General features: G+C 44.4%; 1 protein-coding gene across 1 annotated transcript in view; it reads right to left on the reverse strand.

Moving 5' to 3' along the window:
* ERCC5 (ERCC excision repair 5, endonuclease) overlaps positions 1-21,120 on the reverse strand; it is a 47,561-nt gene that overhangs the window by 6,318 nt on the left and 20,123 nt on the right. Inside the window, exons 11-14 of the mRNA XM_065409027.1 lie at positions 16,740-17,005; positions 16,185-16,304; positions 9,779-9,992; positions 7,714-7,858 (exon numbers count right to left, since the gene is read on the reverse strand). Coding sequence (XP_065265099.1) covers positions 7,714-7,858; positions 9,779-9,992; positions 16,185-16,304; positions 16,740-17,005 — 745 coding nt within the window. The remainder of the gene's footprint in view (positions 1-7,713; positions 7,859-9,778; positions 9,993-16,184; positions 16,305-16,739; positions 17,006-21,120) is intronic.

Here is a 21,120-nt window from a genome sequence, read left to right on the forward strand (position 1 = left end):
AAAGCACAATCCATGCCGACAAGCGTTGCGTCGAGATAGGTTGGCCTCTCATTCGCTCCGCAATGGCAACAAACAGTTGAGTCGATTTGCGGAATGGCCTGGTCCGTTCTAGATAAAATGCCAAGGCCCTACGGACATCGAGCGTATGCAGGCTGCGGTGGCTTTGGTCCGAATGGGGCTTAGGGAAGAACACCGGTAAACAAATGTCCTGTCCCATATGATGTGTGACCACCTTTGGAAGGAATTTTGGGTGCGGCCTCAGTTGCACTTTATCCTTATAAAAAACTGTATAGGGAGGTTCCGAAGTGAGGGCTCTCAATTCCGATACCCTCCTAGCCGATGTGATGGCCACGAGAAACGCTACCTTCCATGAGAGGTGCATGAGGGAGCAAGAGGCCAGGGGTTCAAAAGGCGGCCCCATGAGCTTAGTCAGGACCAGGTTGAGATTCCACGCAGGGACCGGCGGGCGCGAGTAGGGAAACACCCTCTCCAGCCCCTTGAGGAATCGGGCTACTGTGGGGTTGGAGAACACCGAAGCCCCCAACTCCCCAGGGTGGAACGCCGATATGGCAGCCAGATGCACCTTAATTGAGGCGGGGGCGAGCCCTTGATGCTTGAGGTGCAGCAAGTAGTCCAGAATCGATGGGACTGAGGCCTGCAGAGGCTGTATGTGCTGAGGCTCACACCAGTGGGAGAACCTTTTCCATTTGGCGAGGTAGGTCACTCTTGTGGAGGGCTTCCTACTACCAAGGAGAATCTGCTGGACCTGATGGGAGCACCTGTGCTCCGTATCGTTTAGCCAGAGAGAAACCACGCCGTGAGATGTAGCGACGATAGGTTCGGGTGGAGTAGGCGACCCCGGTCTTGCGTGATGAGGTCGCGATGGAGGGGGAGGGCGACCGGAGTGGTCACGGACAGTTCCAGCAGGGTCGTGAACCAGTGCTGGCGTGGCCACGCCGGGGCGATGAGGATGACCGTCGCCTTGTCCCTGCGGGTCTTGAGGAGGCCCCTGTGGATGAGCGGGAATGGGGGGAAGGCATACCTCAGGCTCCCGCGCCACGGAATTGCGAAGGCATCTGCCAACGAGCCCGGGCTGAGGTTCTGGAATGAACAAAACTGAGGGCATTGGCTGTGCTCTTGGTGGCAAAGAGATCCACCTGGGGAAACCCCCACCTCCGGAAGATTAAATGCAGGACGTCCTGTCTCAACGTCCACTCGTGCATGTGGTAGGACCGGCTGAGGCGGTCCGCTAACACGTTTTGGGCCCCCGGGAGATATGTTGCCAATAAGTGGACTGAATGGGCTCTGCAGAAGTCCCAGAGGAGGAGCGCCTCGTGACAGAGGGGAGAGGACCGGGACCCACCCTGCTTGTTTATGTAGAACATGGCGGTAGTGTTGTCTGTCAGAACTGACACGCTGTGGCCTTCTATGGTAGCGTGAAAGGTCTGACAGGCGAGGCGAACCGCCCTTAACTCCTTCAGGTTGATGTGAAGCAACTTCTCTTCACTGGACCATAAGCCCCGAGTCCGCAGGTCCCTCAGGTGCGCCCCCCAACCCAGGTCTGACGCGTCTGTTACTAACGTCAGAGTGGGTTGCGGGGTGGCGAAAGGGACCCCTGCGCAAACCTGCTGCCGATCGAGCCACCAGTGGAGGGAGTTCGATACCCGATCTGGGATCGTCACCACCAGGTCCAAGGGGTCTCTGTTGGGGCGATATGTTTGGGCCAGTCACAACTGTAATGGCCTGAGTTTTAGGCGGGCGTGTCGGACTACATGTGTGCAGGCCGCCATGTGTCCCAAGAGTTGCAAGCAACATCTGGCCGTGGTCGTGGGGAATTGCTGGATGGAGCACACGGCCTTTTGAATGGCCAAGAACCGCGATACGGGAAGACTTGCCCGTGCCGCCACTGAGTCCAGGACTGCCCCTATAAAGTCCAGTCTCTGCGTGGGGATCAGCGATGACTTGGGCACATTGACCAGTAGACCGAGCCTGCGGAACACCTGTAGTGCCAACGCCACGTGGGAGCGGACCTCGGCCTCCGACCGGCCCGCAAGGAGCCAGTCATCCAAGTACGGGTAGACACGCATCCTTCTTTTTCGAAGAAAAGCCGCCACCACGGACATGCATTTCGTGAACACTCGCGGGGCCGTTGCCAGGCCGAAGGGCAAGACCATAAATTGAAAATGGCGCTGGTTGATGGTGAAGCGCAGGAACCGCCGGTGGGCCGGGCGGATGGCGATGTGAAAGTACGCATCTTTCATATCGAGGGCAGCGTACCAATCCCCCGGATCCAGGGATGGGATAGTAGCACCAAGGGAGACCATACGGAAACGTGCTTTGACCAAAAATTTGTTTAGTTTGCGTAGGTCCAAAATGGGACAGAGGCCCCCTTTTGCTTTGGGAATGAGGAAGTACCTGGAGTAGAACCCTTTCCCCCTGAGGTCCGGAGGAACCTCTTCCACTGCTCCTACTGTGAGGAGGGTCCGCACCTCCTGCATGAGGAGTTGCTCGTGAGAGGGGTCCCTGAAGAGGGACGGGGATGGGGGGTGGGAGGGAGTGGGCGAGGAAAACTGAAGGGTGTAGCCCGCCTCCACCGTGCGCAGGACCCAGCGGTCCGATGTTATATGTGACCAAGCACGGTAAAAATGGGAAAGGCGGTCCCTGAAACACAGAGGGGGATCCGGAATAGAGGTTGGTATGCTGTCCTCGATCGCAGCTTCAAAACTCTTGCTTGTTTCCCGGCTGCGGCTTGCCTTGGCCATGATTCTGGCCCTGGTTAGGCGTGTTGTTGCATCTACGCCTGTTATCCCTGCCCCTCCTGCGGTACAGTTCCTGTCTAGGACGAGGGTGGTACTGCCTCCGGGGGGGTTGGGGCTTAAAGGGTTTCCTCTGTGTCACTGGGGTATGCATCCCCAACGACTTGAGGGTAGCTCGAGAGTCTTTGAGGCTATGCAGTCTGGCGTCCGTCTGGTCCGAGAACAAGCCCGACCCCTCGAAAGGAAGGTCTTGGAGGGTGTTTTGCACCTCTGGGGGAAGGCCGGAAGCCTGTAGCCACGCCAAGCGTCTCATTACCGCTCCTGAGCGATTGTCCTAGCAGCCGCGTCCGCGGAGTCAAGGAAGGCCTGTAGAGAGGTTTTAGCTACTGCCTTCCCTTCGTCTACTATAGCCGCAAATTCGGGTTGCGAGCCCTGAGGCAAGGATTCCTTAAACTTGGAGACTGATGCCCAGGAATTGAAGTTGTGTCTGTTCAGAATCGCTTGTTGGTTTGCGATCCTCAACTGTAGGCCCCCGGACGAGTAGACCTTTCTCCCAAACAAGTCCAAGCGTTTTGCCTCCTTGGCCTTGGGGGCTGGGGCTTGTTGGCCATGGCGCTCCCGTTCGTTGACCGCAGAGACGACCAGCGAACAGGGTGTTGGATGAGAGAAGAGGAAATCAAACCCTTTAGATGGGGCGAAGTATTTCCTCTCCACGCCTTTTGCTGAAGGCGCACTGGAGGCCGGTGTTTGCCATACTGTTTTGTAATTGGACTGGACCGTTTTTATGAGCGGGAGCGCGATCCTGGAGGGGCCCTCCGGGCTTAGAATGTCGACCATGGGGTCCTCCTGCTCAACCGTCTCCTCTGCCTGCAACCCCAAATTGAGGGCTACTCGGCGGAGCAGGTCCTGGTGCGCCCGATGGTCAATCGGGGGAGGACCGGACACGGTTGTGCCCGCCACGGCTTCGTCTGGAGAGAAGGAGGAGGTCACGGCCTTTTGCGCGTCTTCCTCCTCCTGCAACTCCTCATCGGCTGGGCGCTCCCCTGGAGTGTGTTCCCTGACGAGGGTCCGGGACAGTGCCGGGCTCATTGCCGAGTCAGCCCTTTCCCTCTCCGGCGGCCTGGAGACTGTGGCCTCTTTGCGAGAGGGTGGGCGCCACTGTGGAGAGCGGGACCGGTGTCCCGAGGGGCCAGATCTCGAGGTCCTGGACAGGGGGCCTTGCTGGTGGTAGGCCCAAGGGGTCCAGAATGGCCATTGTCCTGGCTGGCCCCACTGTGGGTGCCAAGTGGCTTCGTGCTCCCTACTGGCCTGTGCTCTGTGGGCATATCTGGTGGAATGGCCCGAGTCTACACCCGAAACTACGGACGGAGATCTGGAAGGCCACGGCGGTGCCGTGGAAAAGTGCCGGTCCGGGGTCGGAGAGTAGTGCTTCCGTGACCGGGACCGGGAGTAGCGTCTTCCTGACCTGGACCTGGATCGGTACCGGTGACCCCGGGACTGGGAACGACTGCGGGAGGTCGGTCTCAGGGATCGCGCAACTGACACGTCCCGGTGCCTACTCGAGCAGGGCTGCTGGGTCGGTGCCGTGCGCTTACTGGGGCCCGACGGTTGTGCGGCTCTCTGCGCGGAGGGAAGCCGGGAGTCCACCGAGGCGGAGCTCGACCGGGACCGGCGCCATGAACGGTGCCGAGATGGCAACCGTGATGGGCGCACCATTGCCGGCTTGCCTCTGGATGGCAGTCTCGGCGGATTGTCCTTAGCGCGGAGGGTGCCCTCAGCGGACAATTCAATGAGGTCCTTTGCTGCCTCAAATGTGTCTGGGGTGGAGGGCTGCTCCAAAAGCTCCTCCAGCCCTTCCTCCTCACTCGACGCGCCTATCCCGGGGTTCGACGGGCCTTTCGGCGCCGGAGCCACTGCCCCCGGGATCTGTGCTGGGGCCGCAACGGCCTTAGGTGCACCTGTGGTCTTCGCGGGCGCTACCCTCTTATGCGGGGAACGTCCTCGGGCCTTGGGTTGGCCCTTCGATTTAGCTGGCGAAGAAGACCGGTGCCAGAGGTGTTCACGCTGATTCGGTGCCATGGGCTTAGGCTGCCCCGCCGGCGTCGGATCACGGACCGATGCCGGGGCACTCCGCACCGAGGTTGGCGGTGCCATCGAAGTGGAGGGCTGTAACGCCGTCTCCATGAGCAGCTGCTTAAGGCGAAAGTCTCTCTCCTTTTTAGTTCTGGGCTTAAAAGCCTTACAGATCTTGCAGCGCTCCTTTTGATGTGCTTCCCCCAGGCAACGGAGACACGAGTCGTGTGGATCGCTTAATGGCATAGGCTTGCGGCACGTGGCACAAGCCTTGAAGCCTTGGGCGTGCGGCATGCCCCGCCGCCCAGGGCCGGTGCCGGGGTTGGCCAAACACCAGACACAAAGAAGTTTAAGTCTTTCTAAATAGCCAGGGGTTGCAGCTTAACTCTAACCACTAAAGAACTGCTAACTGTAAGATAACACTAAGTACTATGCTAAGGGACACTCTCAGACGAGAGATAGAGTTGTTCCAACGTCGCCACGGACGGTAAGAAGGAACTGAGGGAGGGTCGGGCCGGCAGGGATATATATACGCTAGAGCAGGGCGCCGCTCTGGCGGGAGGGGGGGGACCCTACAGGCCCGACGGGAGCCGCTGAGGGAAAAAGTTTCCGACGTTCGTGCACGCAGCGCGCGCACACCTAATGTGTAATGGACGTGAACAATCACTCGAAGAAGAACCCACTATTTCCTTGCCACTCCAGCTAATAATAACCTAAATTCAGAAGGAGGTGACAGGCAGACTAGTTGAAAGTCTCTGCATTAAGATAAAAGGGGGAAAAAATAGAGGTGACATCATGGCAGGAATCTACTATAGACCACCAAATCATGAAGAGGAGATGGATGAAGCATTTTTAGAACAAATAACAAATATCTAAAACAAAAAACCTGGTAGTAATGGGGGTCTAACTACCCAGACGTGTTTCCCATATTACTTTTCCAACAGAAAATATCCGCTAAAGTCTTAGAATCCATTGGGGACAACTTCTTCCATCAGAAAGTAGTCAGGGGGATAGCCGTTTTGGACTTGATTTTGACCAACGGAGACTAATTGGCTGCTAATCTGAAGCTGGAAGACTGTTTGAGTGAAAGTAATCATGAAATGATAGACTTCATGATTCTAAGGAAAGAAAGGAGTAAGAGCAGCAGAATAAGGACAATGGTCTTCAAAAAGGCAGACTTTAACAAACTCAGAGAACTGGTAGGTAAGGTCCCATAGCAGTTTCTAATGGGCACAATATGAAAGGCACAACTGCAAACTATTTCAGTGCAAAGGAAACATAGAGAGAACAGTAAGTCGCCAATATGACTCCATCAGGAGCTCTCTAATGACCTGAAAATAAAAAAGGAATTCTATAAAAAATGGAAACCTTTCCAAATAGCTAAGGAGAAGTACAAAAGAATAGCACAAGCATGTAGGGACAAAATCGGAAAGACTAAGGAACAAAATGAGTTACACCTAGCAAAGGACATAAAAGGCAATAAGAAGAGGTTCTCAATCTTTCCAGACTACTGCACCCCTTTCAGGAGGCTGATTTGTCTTGTGTACCCCAAGTTTCACCTCACTTAAAAACTACTAGCTTATAAAATCAGCCATAAAAATACAAAAAAAACCCACTATCACTGAAAACTTGCTTACTTTTTCATTTTTACTATATATTATAAAATAAATCGCAACCCCCAGGTTGGGAAACACTGATATAGCATAAACAAGTTATTCTCTGTATGAAAGTTTAGTTTGTACTGACTTCGCTAGTGCTTTTCATGTAGCCGGTTGTAAAACTAGGCAAATATCTAGATGTGTTGACGTACCCCCTGGAAGACCTCTGCGTACCCCTGGCTGAGAACCACTGACTTGGATAATGGAGTGGAGAGTATGTTTAGAAAGTTTGTAGATACCACCTGAGGGGCTGCACTTCGGAGGACAGGATTAGAATTTAAGATGACCTTGACAAATTGGAGAATGGGTCTGAAATCAACAAGATTAAATTCAATTAAGACAAGCGCAAAGTACTACACTTAAGGTGCCTCTCCCCGCCGCAGCCTTGAGCGCCTGCACAGCACTTAATAGGCGGCTGCAGCGCTTAGCGAGAACTTAGATTACAGTAGATCACAAATTGAATACAAGTCAACAACGTGATGCTGTTGTGAAAAAGCCGAATATCATTTTGGGGTGTATTAACAATAGGGTCGTATGTAAGACTCAGAAGATAATTCTCCCGCTTTACTCGGCACTGATGAGCCTCAGCTGGAGTCCTGTGTCCAGTTCAGGGTGCCACATTTTAGGGAAAATGTGGATAAATTGGAGAGAGTCTAGAGGAGAGCAAATATATATAAGTGATAAAACCTGACCTATAAGGAAAAGTTAAAAATACTGGGTATATTTAGGCTTGAGAAAAGAAGACTGAGGGGGGATCTGACAACAGTATTCAAATATGGCAAGGGCTGGTATAAAAAGAGCCCTGTGATCAACTGTTCTCCATTTTCACTAAATGTAGGATGCTGCATATTAAATCCATTACTACATAAGGGACATTTAGATTAAATATTAGGAAAAACTTTCTATCTATAAGGGTAACCAACTCTGGAATAGGCATCAAATGGAGACTGTGGAATCCCCATCATTGGAAGATTTTAAGGAAACATTGGAGAAACACCTATCAGGGATGGTCTAGGTTTACGTGATCCTCCCTCAGTAGAGGGGGCTGGACTTAGTGACTTTTTGAGATCCTCCCAGCCCTATGATTCTATGATAGCTATGTTGTTTTCTATAGTAACCTGTACTCTTCACCTATATTCACAACAACATCTCTCTTTACATGCTAAAGTGATAGAAAAATATGTAAAACATCTGTATTATGAAAAGAAAAATCAAATAAATCATACGTGAATTTTAAGAGAGGTTCCATTCCAGGCCCAGGGAATTCATTTAAAATCTCCATTGCTGTTACATAGCCAACAGATGGGATTCCTTCAGTGTAGTCACTTCCAAGCAAATAGGCCAAATTAATTAACTTGCTTCTGTCTAACCCTGTAAGACAGAAAACGTAAACCAGACATTACTCTATGAATTTAAACTCTGTTCTCCCAAAGACAACAATAGCATATTATCTGAAAATAAAAAACAGTAACAGGAAAAAGTACAGGCATTAACAGAGATCAAAACTACTCTGATTCAAGGTCAGGGCTTGCTTTACATGCTGGACCAATCTCAAAACATTACTGCTGGCACAATCACTAGTGATTGCCTTAGGGCACTGTATCTGACAACCCCTTCGAGTCAAAATTAAATGCTGTTTAATTGGACTTGCATTAATTTCTGGCCTTTAAGTTACTTTACATCTTTAAAAAAAAAAAAAAAAAAAAAAAAAAAAAAAATCTACGTCTCACCCCATCTTCAATTCTGACCTAAGTTTAGTGGCTTTGGTATCAGGAATTCAGAGACAGAACCAATGCTGCACACAACCTCCTGAAGTCTGGAGTCATAGTATTCAAATGGCTTAAAAGCAGTGGCTCTCAAACTATGCTCCCTGGCTGAAGGCTGATCACACTGTGTTGGCAGGACACAGGGTGATGATGCTCATTGCTTCAAGTTGCATCTACAGGCCTCCAGGCTCTTTTGAAACAGCTGGAAAGGAAGAGGAGAAGTCAACCTAGCTGCCACTACTAGGAATTGGTGTTACAAGATGACAGAAAACCAGAACCACTCCTCAGGGACTGGATCCACCAGCTTACTCCAGAATTACTTCAATGGAGAGGGAGAAGCGTGCATGCTAGGACGGTCCATGGCAGCAGGAGAGAAAGACCACTGGGCATAGGGAACCATGTGCAGAAGAAAGGAACAACAGGGAAGATGGCAGACAGAAAGTGAAACTGTTTTTTCCCCAAAACAGACTAAAACCAAATATATTACTGTATCACAGATAGTTAAAGACAAATAATTTCATAGCACTTCTTTTCCACATAAGCAATTGCAACCTCTGCCACAAAAGGCACAAATAAGGTAATCAGAGAAAAGAGACTCACTTTTATACACTCACACCCCAACTTTGATATTTTCTCCACTTATCTTCTTGAATTGCTGTAGCTACTCTTGCATATAGAAATTAGAAGTGCTTATCACATCAGCCACAGCACTGGACAAAAACGAGGTCTCAGAATTTACTGGGAGAACGAACCACAGCAGGAGAACAAATACTTTTTCGTTATGTAAAACTATTGAGAAGTTTTGCATGATCAATAATCAATAAACACATTACAATATTGTTTCAAATCTCTAAACTGGGAGATTTATGGTAGTTTTGCCTAAGTAATGACTGAGGAAGTGCTGGAATGGGCAGAAATTGTCCCTAATAAATTAGGTGACAGATACACAAGTTCAATAGTTTAGTATGTGCCATGGCTAAAAATTTTATTCAGACCAGTATACTTTTTTGATCTTTGGTCTTGCCCCAGCAATCAGAAGGAAAAATATTACCGTGAATTAATTAGTAATTGAAAATCGATCTACAACGTGATTTAATCCATTAGATCTATTTATAACAGTGTTTGTCAGCATGTCCAAAAGAAACTTCTATTTAGAAAAGCTTATAATCTGCCTATATAAATTTGCTCTGACTAAAACTATGCATGGTCTTTTCTCTTCTTCACACAAAATGTGAATGCTTACCAGAAAACAGACTTGCATTTCATACATGGTAGCTACTATTACTATCATAATTAGGTCACTAGCCTAGCCCCAGTGCAACAAATGGTTGTGAATTCAGAGAGATATCTTAATGCACAAACCAACATAGAAGGATGGTATCTGATGTGACTTTGATCTCTCTCAAAAAAAGTTATCACCACAATAGTTATGATTCTCAATGAGTTCCAGTATTAAAAAGATATAGAACAAAACTGCCCATCAAAAACAAGCAAACAAACAATATATCCAGCACTTGCACCTTACCTAGTTGGTTTTGAATATCCACATATTGGTAATATTCCACATACTTGTTTTGACTGAAGAAATTTTTATAAACATGCCGTGCTCCAAATAGCCAAATATCACTATCGTCAGTGATTGTCCCAGATGTCTGATCAGTAAGATCCAAGACAGCACATTGAGCCTCTGCCTCCATAGGTGCTTCAATGTAAGGAACACCAAACAGACGGAGAAGTTCCTACAGGAAGTGAGGAGTGGGGTTAATACTTCATCAAAAAGGATAGCTCATAATACATGCCTGCTTGACTCAAAAATGTGCTTGGTTCACATTTGGATAATGTTTACCCATTCATAGAAAACCTAAACAATTTACATAAAAAAGTAAAAAGGCCAAATCCTACTCATCTTACTCATACAAGTAGTGCCAGGAAAGTCAAGCATTACAAGATCCCCTTACTTTGTTGGAGTTTGAGGATTTTGGTTTCTGACCCATTCAAGCCTATCATAGTTTTCCGTTTTCTAGGGGAGGTAGCCCTGGGATGTGATGATGGGGCCTGGAATAGCAGTTTGTGGGGCAAAAAATCTGTATCCAGGATGAGCTGAACTGGAGAGGAGATGGAGGCAGGGACACCCCCCATCCCCAGCTTTCCAACCAAGATGCCATGCTGACCTCATAAGGAAGAAGGTGGCCTTCACCAGTTGGATAGGTCATTATTTTGTCAACTATACTCTCTTTGGATCTAATTCCACAAGCTTAACACATGGCAAGTAGCACCTTATTCTGTGAGGAAACCCATTACTACGCAATGTGAGCTAGGATGGAAGAAGACAGTTCAAGAATATAAGGTGTTATACAAGCTGTATTTAATGCAAATATGTACAGGAACAGGACTGTACTATACTTCAAAAGCATGTGTCCACTGGCTCTCTTTTTTAAAAAATGGTTAAAGAATATATCTAGGAACAGAGTATCTCAGTGCAGAGACAAAACACCACAAATCAGTTTTTATAGATTTTGAGGGCTTCTCTAAACATCTAGTCTTATTCTCCTGCAAAACACATGCCATCTAATTTCCCATAGTAACTTCTGCAACAAACCCACAACTTCTGGTTGAATTAGAGAATACCTTTCAGAAAGACATCTAGTCTTGATTTAAAGACTTCAAGTGACAAAGAATCCACCACGTTCTTTTCCAAGTTGTTCTAATGCTTAGTTACCCTCACTGTTAAAAATTGGTGCTTTATTTCTACGCTGAATTTGTCCACTTTCAGCTTCAAGCCACTGGATCTAGTTATAACTGTCTGCAAGATTAAGCACCCATTTGCTATCAGAAATCTTCTCCCGATGTTGGTACTTTTAGACCAGGGGTCGGCAACTTTTCAGAAGTGATGTGCCGAGTCTTCATTTATTCACTCTAATTTAAGGTTTCACGTGCCGGTAATACATTTTAAAGTTTTTAGAAGATCTCTCTCTAGAAATCTATATTATATAACTAAACTATTGTTGTATGTAAAGTAAACAAGGTTTTTAAAAATGTTTAAGAAGATTCATTTAAAAAATTAAAATGCAGATCTTATCAGTTTAGTGCAGTGATTCTTAACCTGGGGTGCATGGACCCCCTGGGGGTGCGAGATGCCCTTTCTGGAGGTGTGAGACATGGGAGATTTTTTTTAGAAGGTAAATCATCAAAAACACAAATTAAGCACAGGCACGCAAGTACAAGCGGCCGGGGCAGGGGGCCGGGTGGATGGAACCCCAGACCAGCAGCGAGGTGAGTGGGGCCGGCGGCTGGTATCCCAGGCCGCAGCAGGCTGAGCAGGGCTGATGGCCGGACCCCAACTGGCAAGGGGCCGGCGGCAGGAACCCCAGACTGTCAGCGGGCTGAGTGGCTCAGCCCACCCCTGGTCTAGGGTGCTATCCGCCAGTTCCTGCCAGCCCGGGTCCCGGCCGCCGGCCCGCTCAGCCGGCCTCACCCAGACCCACAGCGGGCTGAGCAGCAGTGTCCCAGGAAAAAAAAAAAAAAAAAAAAAAAAAAAATCATCTCGCATGCCGTAGGTTGCCGACCCTTGTTGTAGACCATGATCAAGTCACCTCTTAACTGTTTCTTGAATAAGCTAAATGCTCCCTCTAATTTTTCTCCCTGTACTTCTCAATTCCAAAATGACTGAAAACAAGCTAAGTAAATCACTAACTTAGAGAGGAAAACACCCAGCCTCCTTAACTGGGTAATTCATTTGTTTCAATACAAGTTACTCAAGTAAATATTCTTTTAGGAAAGTGAAGTATTACAAGGCTTGAAAAGTCCTCAAGCATGTCTGACAGCAGACACCACTTTAAATTCTCGTGTTCCCAATTTACAGATTCCAGGAAGTCCACTTTGGACTTCACTATTGCTATTGATTTAACGTGAAGGGTGCTCCAGTTTTACAAATGATGTAGCATAAAACAGGAAGACAGAGCAATGTCTGTACTTTGACCCATCAACCTTTTACCCCCAATCGGGGATATTGCAGATTATGTATTCCTCATGCCACCTTACCTTAAACCAAACTTTGCACCCTTGATAATCTGTATGTTATTCCCTGATAACCAGAAACTTCTATGCTCAAACTCTGTTCACTATTTTTTTTTTTTTAAAACATCATCTTAATAAAACAGGAAGACAGACAGTTGTGAGCAAGTAATTTTATAGCCATATTTCTGACCATGAAAGATAGCAATAACATCCTAGAAGTTTTTTATTTGTTTTTCTAAAAATTCTTATAATATGAATGAATGGTATATTTACATGTCTCAATGGTGCGGATAAATCTTTAGAAAGGTGTTCTGATAAAAAGGTTTCAGACTGGACTCTGCTAAATGTGCTGTTATGTGACATAACTCCAGTTACGCGCACACATACACACACACACCCCCCAATCTATGGAAATTACTCTCCCCATTTCTTCTCCTTCCTCCTTTGTGCAAAGCGTCGATGTGCGTTAGTGAATCATTTTTTAGTATTTTCAGGCTGATCTTATTCATTTTTATCTAATGCTACCAAAGATTATAATGTTTACATTTTTTTTTAGAGCTGTCGATTAATCGCAGTTAACTCATGCAATTAACTCAAAAAAATTAATTGCAATTAATCGCAGTTTTAATCACACTGTTAAACAATAGAATATCAATTGAAATTTATTAAATATTTAAGATGTTTTTCTCCATTTTCATATATAGTGTAGTCTGTGTTGTAAATGAAATCAAAGTGTATATTATTTTTTATTACAAATATTTGCACTGTAAAAGTGATAAACAAGAGAAATAGTTTTTCAATTCACCTCATACAAGTACTGTATTGAAAGTGCAACTTACAAATGTAGATTTTTTTTGTTACATAACTGCACTCAAAAACAAAACAATGTAAAACTTCAGATCCTACAAATCCACTCAGTCCTACTTCTGCCAATCGCTCAGACAAACAAGTTTGTTTACATTTACAAAGATAATGCTGCTCTCTTCTTATTTACAATGTCACCTGAAAGTGAGAATAGGCGTTTGCATGGCACTTTTGAAGCCGTCTTTGCAAGGTATTTACGTGCCAGATATGCTAAACATTCATATGCCCCTTCATGCTTCGGCCACCATTCCAGAGGAAAATGCTTCTATGCTGATGACGCTTGTTAAAAAAATAATAATGTGTTAATTAAATTTGTGACTGAACTCCTTGGGGGAGAATTGTATGTCTCCTGCTCTGTTTTATCCGCATTCTGCCATATACTTCAGCAGTCTCGGATGATGACCCAGCACATGTTCTTCGTTTTAAGAAGACTTCCACTACAGATTTGACAAAACGCAAAGAAGGAACCAATGTGAGATTTCTAAAGATAGCCACAACACTCAACCAAGGTTTAAGAATCTGAAGTGCCTTTGTGTGGGCCATGCTTTCAGAAGTCTTAAAAGAGCAACACTCCGATATAGAAACTACAGAAACCAAACCACCAAAAAAGAAAATCAACCTTCTGCTGGTGGCATCTGACTCAGATAATGAAAATGAGCATGCGTCAGTCTGTACTGCTTTGGACTGTTATCGAGCAGAATCCATCATCAGCATGAACCCATGTCCCCTGGAATGGTAATTGAAGCATGAAGGGACACATGAAGCTTTAGCGCATCTGGCACATAAATATCTTGCAACGCCGACTACAACAGTGCCACAAGAATGCCTGTTCTCACTTTCAGGTGACATTGTAAACAAGAAGCGGGCAGCATTATCTCCTGCAAATGTAAACAAACTTGTTTGTCTGAGCGATTGGCTGAACAAGAAGTAGGACTGAGTAGACTTGCAGGCTCTAAAGTTTTACATTGTTTTATGTTTGAATACAATTATTTTTTGTACATAGTTCTACATTTGTAAGTTCAACTTTCATGATAAAGAAATTGCACTACAGTACTTGTATTAGGTGAATTGAAAAATACTATTTCTTTTGTTTTTTTACAGTGCAAATACTTGTAATCAAAAATAAATATAAATACCTACACTTTGTATTCTGTGTTGTAATTTAAATCAATATATTTGAAAATGTAGAAAACATCCAAAAATATTTAAATAAATGGTATTCCATTATTGTTTTTTTTTTAAATTGCGCAATTAATTTTAACCGCTTGACAGCCCTAATTTTTTTCAGCTATCCCTTGCTTGAACTGTGTTCTGTACCCTGTTAAAGTCTGTTTCAAAACAATTTGCTCAGTTTTTACTGTTAAATTAGGATCAGTTACAGCGTTAATAGTCTGTCTGCCACCATGTGGCTTGCAATATCTCAAGCTCTTACCAAAGTACAATTAATTGGCGGCGCGGGGGGGGGGGGGGGGGGGGTATTGTTTAAAAATCACATCATGGTGAAAATATGAGGAAGCCTTTTAACCTGCGAAACTGGGACACAATTTATACCATATGAACTATCCCCCTTTTCCTCCAAAGAAAGCTTGCAAATTAGTATTTTGGAACACGGTTTACAAGTATTAGATCATTTATACCACCACTGCGCATTACTTCATGGGGTGTCAAGTCAGTATAGTCTTTAATCAAGACCAGATACCTTTAAACCTATAAGTATTTAAATCAAGATAGGATCTCTTTCTAAAAGATATGTTATAGCTCTAACAAAAGTTATGGACTTGATGCAGAGATTACTGGGTGAGGCTCTTCGGCCAGTGGTATGCAGGAGATCAGACAATCATCATAATGGTCCCTTCTGACCTTAAAAATCTATTAATCTATAGGAAACCTTAACTGGCTACAGTTTACCTGCATTAAAATTAGAGTGATTCTATATTATTGTGAGGGTTTAATATTCAAAGGATTTTGCATGGTTCACATGCCTTGTACAGCAAGAGCCAAAGATCAAATTCAGGGTGGGGTGGGGTGTCGCTCCCTCCTTACACTGTTGTAGAGGTAAAAAAAGTCAGGGGTAGCATTCAAGCACATTTTTCATTCAACTATGGTAAATACGAAATCTAAGCACCACAAAAGTGAAAAATCTGTAAGGATTCAAAAAAATACTATTGTGCATATGTGCAGTAACCAGAGCCTGATACAGCAAGTGCTTACATGTCCAAAAAAAAAATAAGCTACTAGCATGACTTCAACTGGTAAGAAATGCAGAAAAATGAACACACACAAAGCTTGATATGGCACACACAAGCATAACTAAAAAAAAATCTTTTGGCTTTTCATAGAATTATAGAAGTGTAGGGCTGGAAGGTACCTTGAGACGTCATCGAGTCCAGCCCCCTGTGCTGACCATCCTTGATATGTGTTCTGTTCTTAAAAACCTCCAATGATGGGGATTCCACAACCTCCCTGGGAAGCCTGTTCCAGAGCTTAACCACCCTTATAGTTAGAAAGGTTTTCCTAATATCTAACTTCAATCTCCCTTGCTGTAGATTAAGCCAATTACTTCTTCTCCTTCCTTCCGTGAACAAGGAGAACAATTGTTTGTGTGTTTGTATATTTTCAAAAACTGTACATTTCAGCAGTACAGTTTTTAAAAAGTTTCAGTTCAAACAACTTTAGGTACAACTTGCTGCACTTCACCTTATAAAGGCTTTTTAATTTCTACTCAATCTTACTGCTCCCTTCTCTTGCCCCACACTAAAAAAATATAAGCTTGATATTTGAAAAAAGGGAAGATATTTTCCCTTATTTATTCATGAACTATAAACCGTAACTGTGCAGTGTAACAGTAGTTATTTCGAGCATTTTGAATCTGAGACATGTTCTTTTAATATTCTCTCAAGTAGGCTGAGGAAAGAAAACAAGCTCGTACGCGAGAAAAGTGACCCAAAATTAAACATTATAAACAGTTTTTGACATACTGTTTGACTTGCCAAGAAGTACAAACAAGGATTTTTATTTTTAATGTCAATATGAGCGTCAACAAACTTTACCTGACTTTCCAAGAACATCTGTCCTGTTACAGTGGCAGCAATACGCTCCTGCTGTTGTTTTTGAGCCTGAAGCATGTTTTGCTCAACAGAAAGGTTGTTCTCCAGAGCTTCCAATTCCTCCTGCATATTAAATAAAAGCAAAGTTTGGTCATACCAAAGGTGAAGTATATTAACTGTTTATACATATATATGTGCTTGACTATAATTACAACAGGAGCCTGTGCACCACTAATTCACACAGATGCCTGTAAGTCTTTACACTCTCCAAATGAAGCACATCATAAGGATATAAATAGAAGAGCTGAGCACTCATAGCTTCCACTGACTTCATCTGGAGTTGTGGGTGCTCAGCACCTCTGAAAAATCAGGCTCAATATATTCTGTACCTTTCAAGCAGACAAATGAATAAGACAGGGATGAAGCCAGTAAGTTAAAGGAGGCACATGATAGCTCTGCCATAAGTGTCCATTCAGTAGTGTCCGTTAGAAAAGCAATTTAACTGGAGATTACTTTACTATTCACTCAATACAACTAACAAAAAACAAGTATCATTACCAAACTAATATCTTGCCACTCATTCACTGCATCTTCCCTGTCTTTTTCGGTTTCAGTATTCTGATGAATAGTCAACTGCACTTCTTCAGCAGCGTCTTGAAGGAGGTTCTCTGTGGCACCATCATCTCCTTCCTTCTCCAGTTCTGTAGCTGCTGCTTCAACAGCCAATGTCTCATCAGGTTCAGAGGGAGCATGTGATGTTTTAAATATTTCACCTGGAAACTCAGTGTCATTACTAATTTCACTGTCCACTTCAATAAAGCTACCTGCACAGGGGGGGAGGGAAAGCACAATTTCTTCCTCATTAAGGAAAAAAAATACCATACTCAACTCCTAAGATACATTCATTTTGTTTTTTATTTCCATCAGACAGAATTCCATGCTCCAGGACTCCTCTGAGCAGTCCCACTGTTAGATGTTGACATTCCCTACTTCTCTCTAAAATCACCTAAGAACTTTTGCTGCTCTCACAGTTTCTGTAGTACCTTTTTTTGTTTCAGACTAGTGATGTCCTGAGCAAACAGAATTAAATATTGATTGTCTGAACTGGCTTTACATTTTTCTTTATTTCCTTATAAGATTGATACTGATGTAGAGTGTGAAAGCTTGAAGAGTCTTTACAGTTAAGATAAGACAGATTTTCTCTTTGGAAATATCAGCAATTGGCCTTTTTTTATTCATTCAGTTTTTAATAATTTGTATTGACTTGATGAGAACTGCAGTTTTACTTTCCCCTCCACTCAGTGTAAAGTTTTCAGGATTAATGCGGATAGGAATGTAAAAATACAGCCATAAAAATAAAGACGACGTGTGATTTAGGAAATTTTAAGTTTTACTTAAGAGTTATTGATTTATTTAGAGGAAAAAAGGAACGGGGGAGGGATGTGTGAGCATGAGTATATATCTATGTTTTTCCTGTTGCATAGAACTTCCCCCAAGAAAAACAAAAATAATAATGTTAAATAGCTTCTATATGGTATGACTTCTGCAGAGCTTTTCTATCAGAAACCTATATTATATGTAGGTATGTGTGTGTGTGTGTGTGCGTGCACACACACACACCCTACCTACATATATACACATATACATATATGAGTTGGCTTGTTTTTAAACAGAAGATATCACTCATTACTTTGCATAATCTTATTTTTAAATGAGTAATGAAATTGTGACTGTGTGTAATAAAAACAGAAGATAGAACAGAGCATAAAATGTTTACAGTTTTAAATGCATTGTATAGGAAAACAAAACAGTTGAAAAATAAATGTTAGTGTAAGTCTTTAATGACAGGAGCAAGCATCTGAATGGCCTCATCCCTCAATGAATTTCTCTCTTCACCACTGCTATGAGAGGAGGGAAGTTTACACCCATGAATCCAACATACATGAGGGGAATACCACCCTTCCTGCTGACCTCACAGTTCTATGGGTAGAGAAGGGCAGCAGGTGTCTGCCAGATTCTACACCAAGCCCACATATCAAAGTAGTTCAAATTAATTTATGCTGCTTACCTCTCTGTGCCATGGAATTTCCTCACCCCGTCAAGGTGGGATCCAGGTGCAGCAGACAGGTAAGACCTTAGCAGCATGACTTTTTGCATGAGCCAAATTGTTCATGGAACTAGGGGAGCTAAAGTGGCTGACCATCAATACAGAGTTTGCTCAAATTTAGGGAAAAGAATGATAAATTTTGCCTTCCCCGCCAAAGAATTACATGAAACTACAGATTTCAATTACCGTGAATGGCAATAATGTTTATTATATAGTAGTGCGGGAGCATTATTACAGTTTAAAGGTCAACCTTTCTAAATCCTCTAAAATGGACACACACAAATTTCAAAGAAATCTGACTATCTCCGGAGGTTCCAGGATAGGATTAGTGATGCAAATTTGGAGTCATTCAAGCCAGGGGTTCTGGAAATAAGCCCTTCCAAAAAATGACATTTTAAAAAAAAGTTTCTAGGTGGGTTTTTTTTTTTGGCCCAGAGCTAGAAATCAACCTATTGATGAGATATGGGTCAAAAATGGTTTCAATCTGCAGCATTTTACCTAAGGCAGCGCATGGTACCCATTAAATCTTTGCAGGACCCAAATTGAAACAGCATTAAAGAAAATACACATGTTTACACTGTACATGTACCAATACAGAGAAAGAACTAGAGGATTTCCATTCCAACTATTTTTTATGCTTTAAAGCTCGAATCTTGTAAGTGGTCTAACATCCAAATGTTTAAGTGGATTGCTTTGAAAATTGGTGTGCTTCATGGAGGTGCGGAGTAGCATTAGTGATTCAAATTTGGGTTCATGACCAAAGGATTCCCAAGTTACAGACCCCCCTACCCCTCCAAAAAATAATCATAATCTGTTTCCTTCTGTTGCCTTGGACTGTTAAACTGAGCTAGGAACTAATGACTGGGTGAATCACAGACCTCTCGAATCCTGTGACCCTACCCTTCAACATCACTAAGGATAAGGAAATCACAAACCCCCACCTAAGACAAAAGGACTTAGGAACCAAGTAGCTGTTGGTTGCTACAATTTGTGAATCACAAGTGGCAATTTTATTTTGTGGGGGAATGTAATCAAAGTATACGGGAAAACAAAGACATGTGAATGCTTCCTGGGAAAGGAGGGAAGTGGGAGTGAAGAGAGTGGGAATAGGGGTGAGAGGGGTTTGGGGCTGCAGCCAGGAGAAGGGGTTTATGGGGAAGGAAATAAATGGGGATTGGAGGTAGGGGAGGCAAGGTTAGGAGCTCAGGTCAGGGAGGCCTGGTACCCCTCAGCTCTGCCGGCACACCGTCACCTCTCTGCACTCCAACACTATTACACTATAAACAGTTTTCCTTGGCTCTAGGCACTGCACTGGAATCAGATTATAGGAAGGGTGAAGAAATAGCAATAGAACTGTTTTTATACCTAGGAGTGAAGACTTCAGAGAAATGCTTGCTTGTGGTGGGAAGGCCTGGATACAGTAGGGGGGAGCGGGGCAGGTTGGATGGAGGAAAGCACTGAATCAGTCGGGGCATAGTTGGGGAGGGATGCTGAAGCAGGGCTGGTGAGAAGTGGCAGGAGGACAGGCATGGGGAGGATTGCGGCTGTCTCAGTATGCTAACTGCAGGACATGATCTATACAACTACCTAAATGATTACTAACTCCTACCAAGATCATTTCCTGTTCAAAAAACGAGGCAATTCAATGGCAAAAAAAACAAACTACATTAATGCAGAGTTAGGGCTGCTGGCGGTATGTTGTCCTCTTGCAGAACACTCAGTTTAGCAAAACAAATGTCTGAAAACTAGGAAACGCAGTTAAGGTTGCTCATGCACCCTTAACTCTGTCCTCTTTCATCAATGCCCAATATGGCTTGTTAACACACCCTGCCAACCCCACAGTTCCCGAAATGTATAAGCTGTTCACCTCCTTTTTCAACCCATTTCATCCACAGGGTTCCAGCTAACACAATGAAAGGGGAAAAAGAGATGGGGAAGGGGAAAGGTTGCTCACACCACCTTCCCTCTACCCTCTTTGAGCAGTGCCTCACAATGCATCTAACACATACTCAAAGAGGCCCTTGGCACTAAGATTCAGGAGGTTCCAGATCCTGGTGTACAGTCACACACTTAACTACCTCCTCAGAGAGAATAACACATGTAAAATTTAAGGACCACTTCACAGCATTTTACAGCTCTCTTACACTTACTCACAGGATACAATCTCACTTTCATGTAACCATCATTTAAGCATTAGAATCATGTCCCCCCTCATTGCTGACAATTCCCTTTGTAAGAATACTCCTGTGCCCTGCTAATTATACAACATATACACAATTCTAAACTGAAATGATGCATACTGCATCCTGAAAGTACATGTGCAGCTCTTCCCTTATCACTGACACCTCAGTGTGCAAAACATAGATCTCCTCATATCCTAATCACTGCCCTGTCACACATGTCCACATGTCACAAACACACCTTACTTGGCAGGCCCAACTGCTGCCTCCACCATTTAGTGCAAGTACACCTAACACACTGACTGCGCCTGGAGTGTATGCAAATAATTCCAATTGACTATTGCCAGGGGAATAGAAGGAATGTGGCATGGTCAACTGCCTCTCCGTTCCCTTCCCCCCATAGTATTAGATGGAATCCTGTAGGTGAGAGAGAATGAGTGGATTGTAAAAGGAGGTGAACAGCTTACACATTTTGGGAACTGTGGGGTTGGCAGAGTAAAGGTATCTGTGTTAACAGGGTGGATTTGCTGAAAGAGGGCAGAGTTAAATATGCATGTGCAGCCTTAACTCTGCAGTTCCTGGTTTTCAGATGTTGGAGTTTTGCTCAACTTAACATTCTGAAAAGGCACAACATACCACCAATCAACATTAA

Source organism: Emys orbicularis, chromosome 1, assembly GCF_028017835.1.
Source record: "Emys orbicularis isolate rEmyOrb1 chromosome 1, rEmyOrb1.hap1, whole genome shotgun sequence".
Taxonomy (NCBI): Eukaryota; Metazoa; Chordata; order Testudines; family Emydidae; genus Emys; species Emys orbicularis.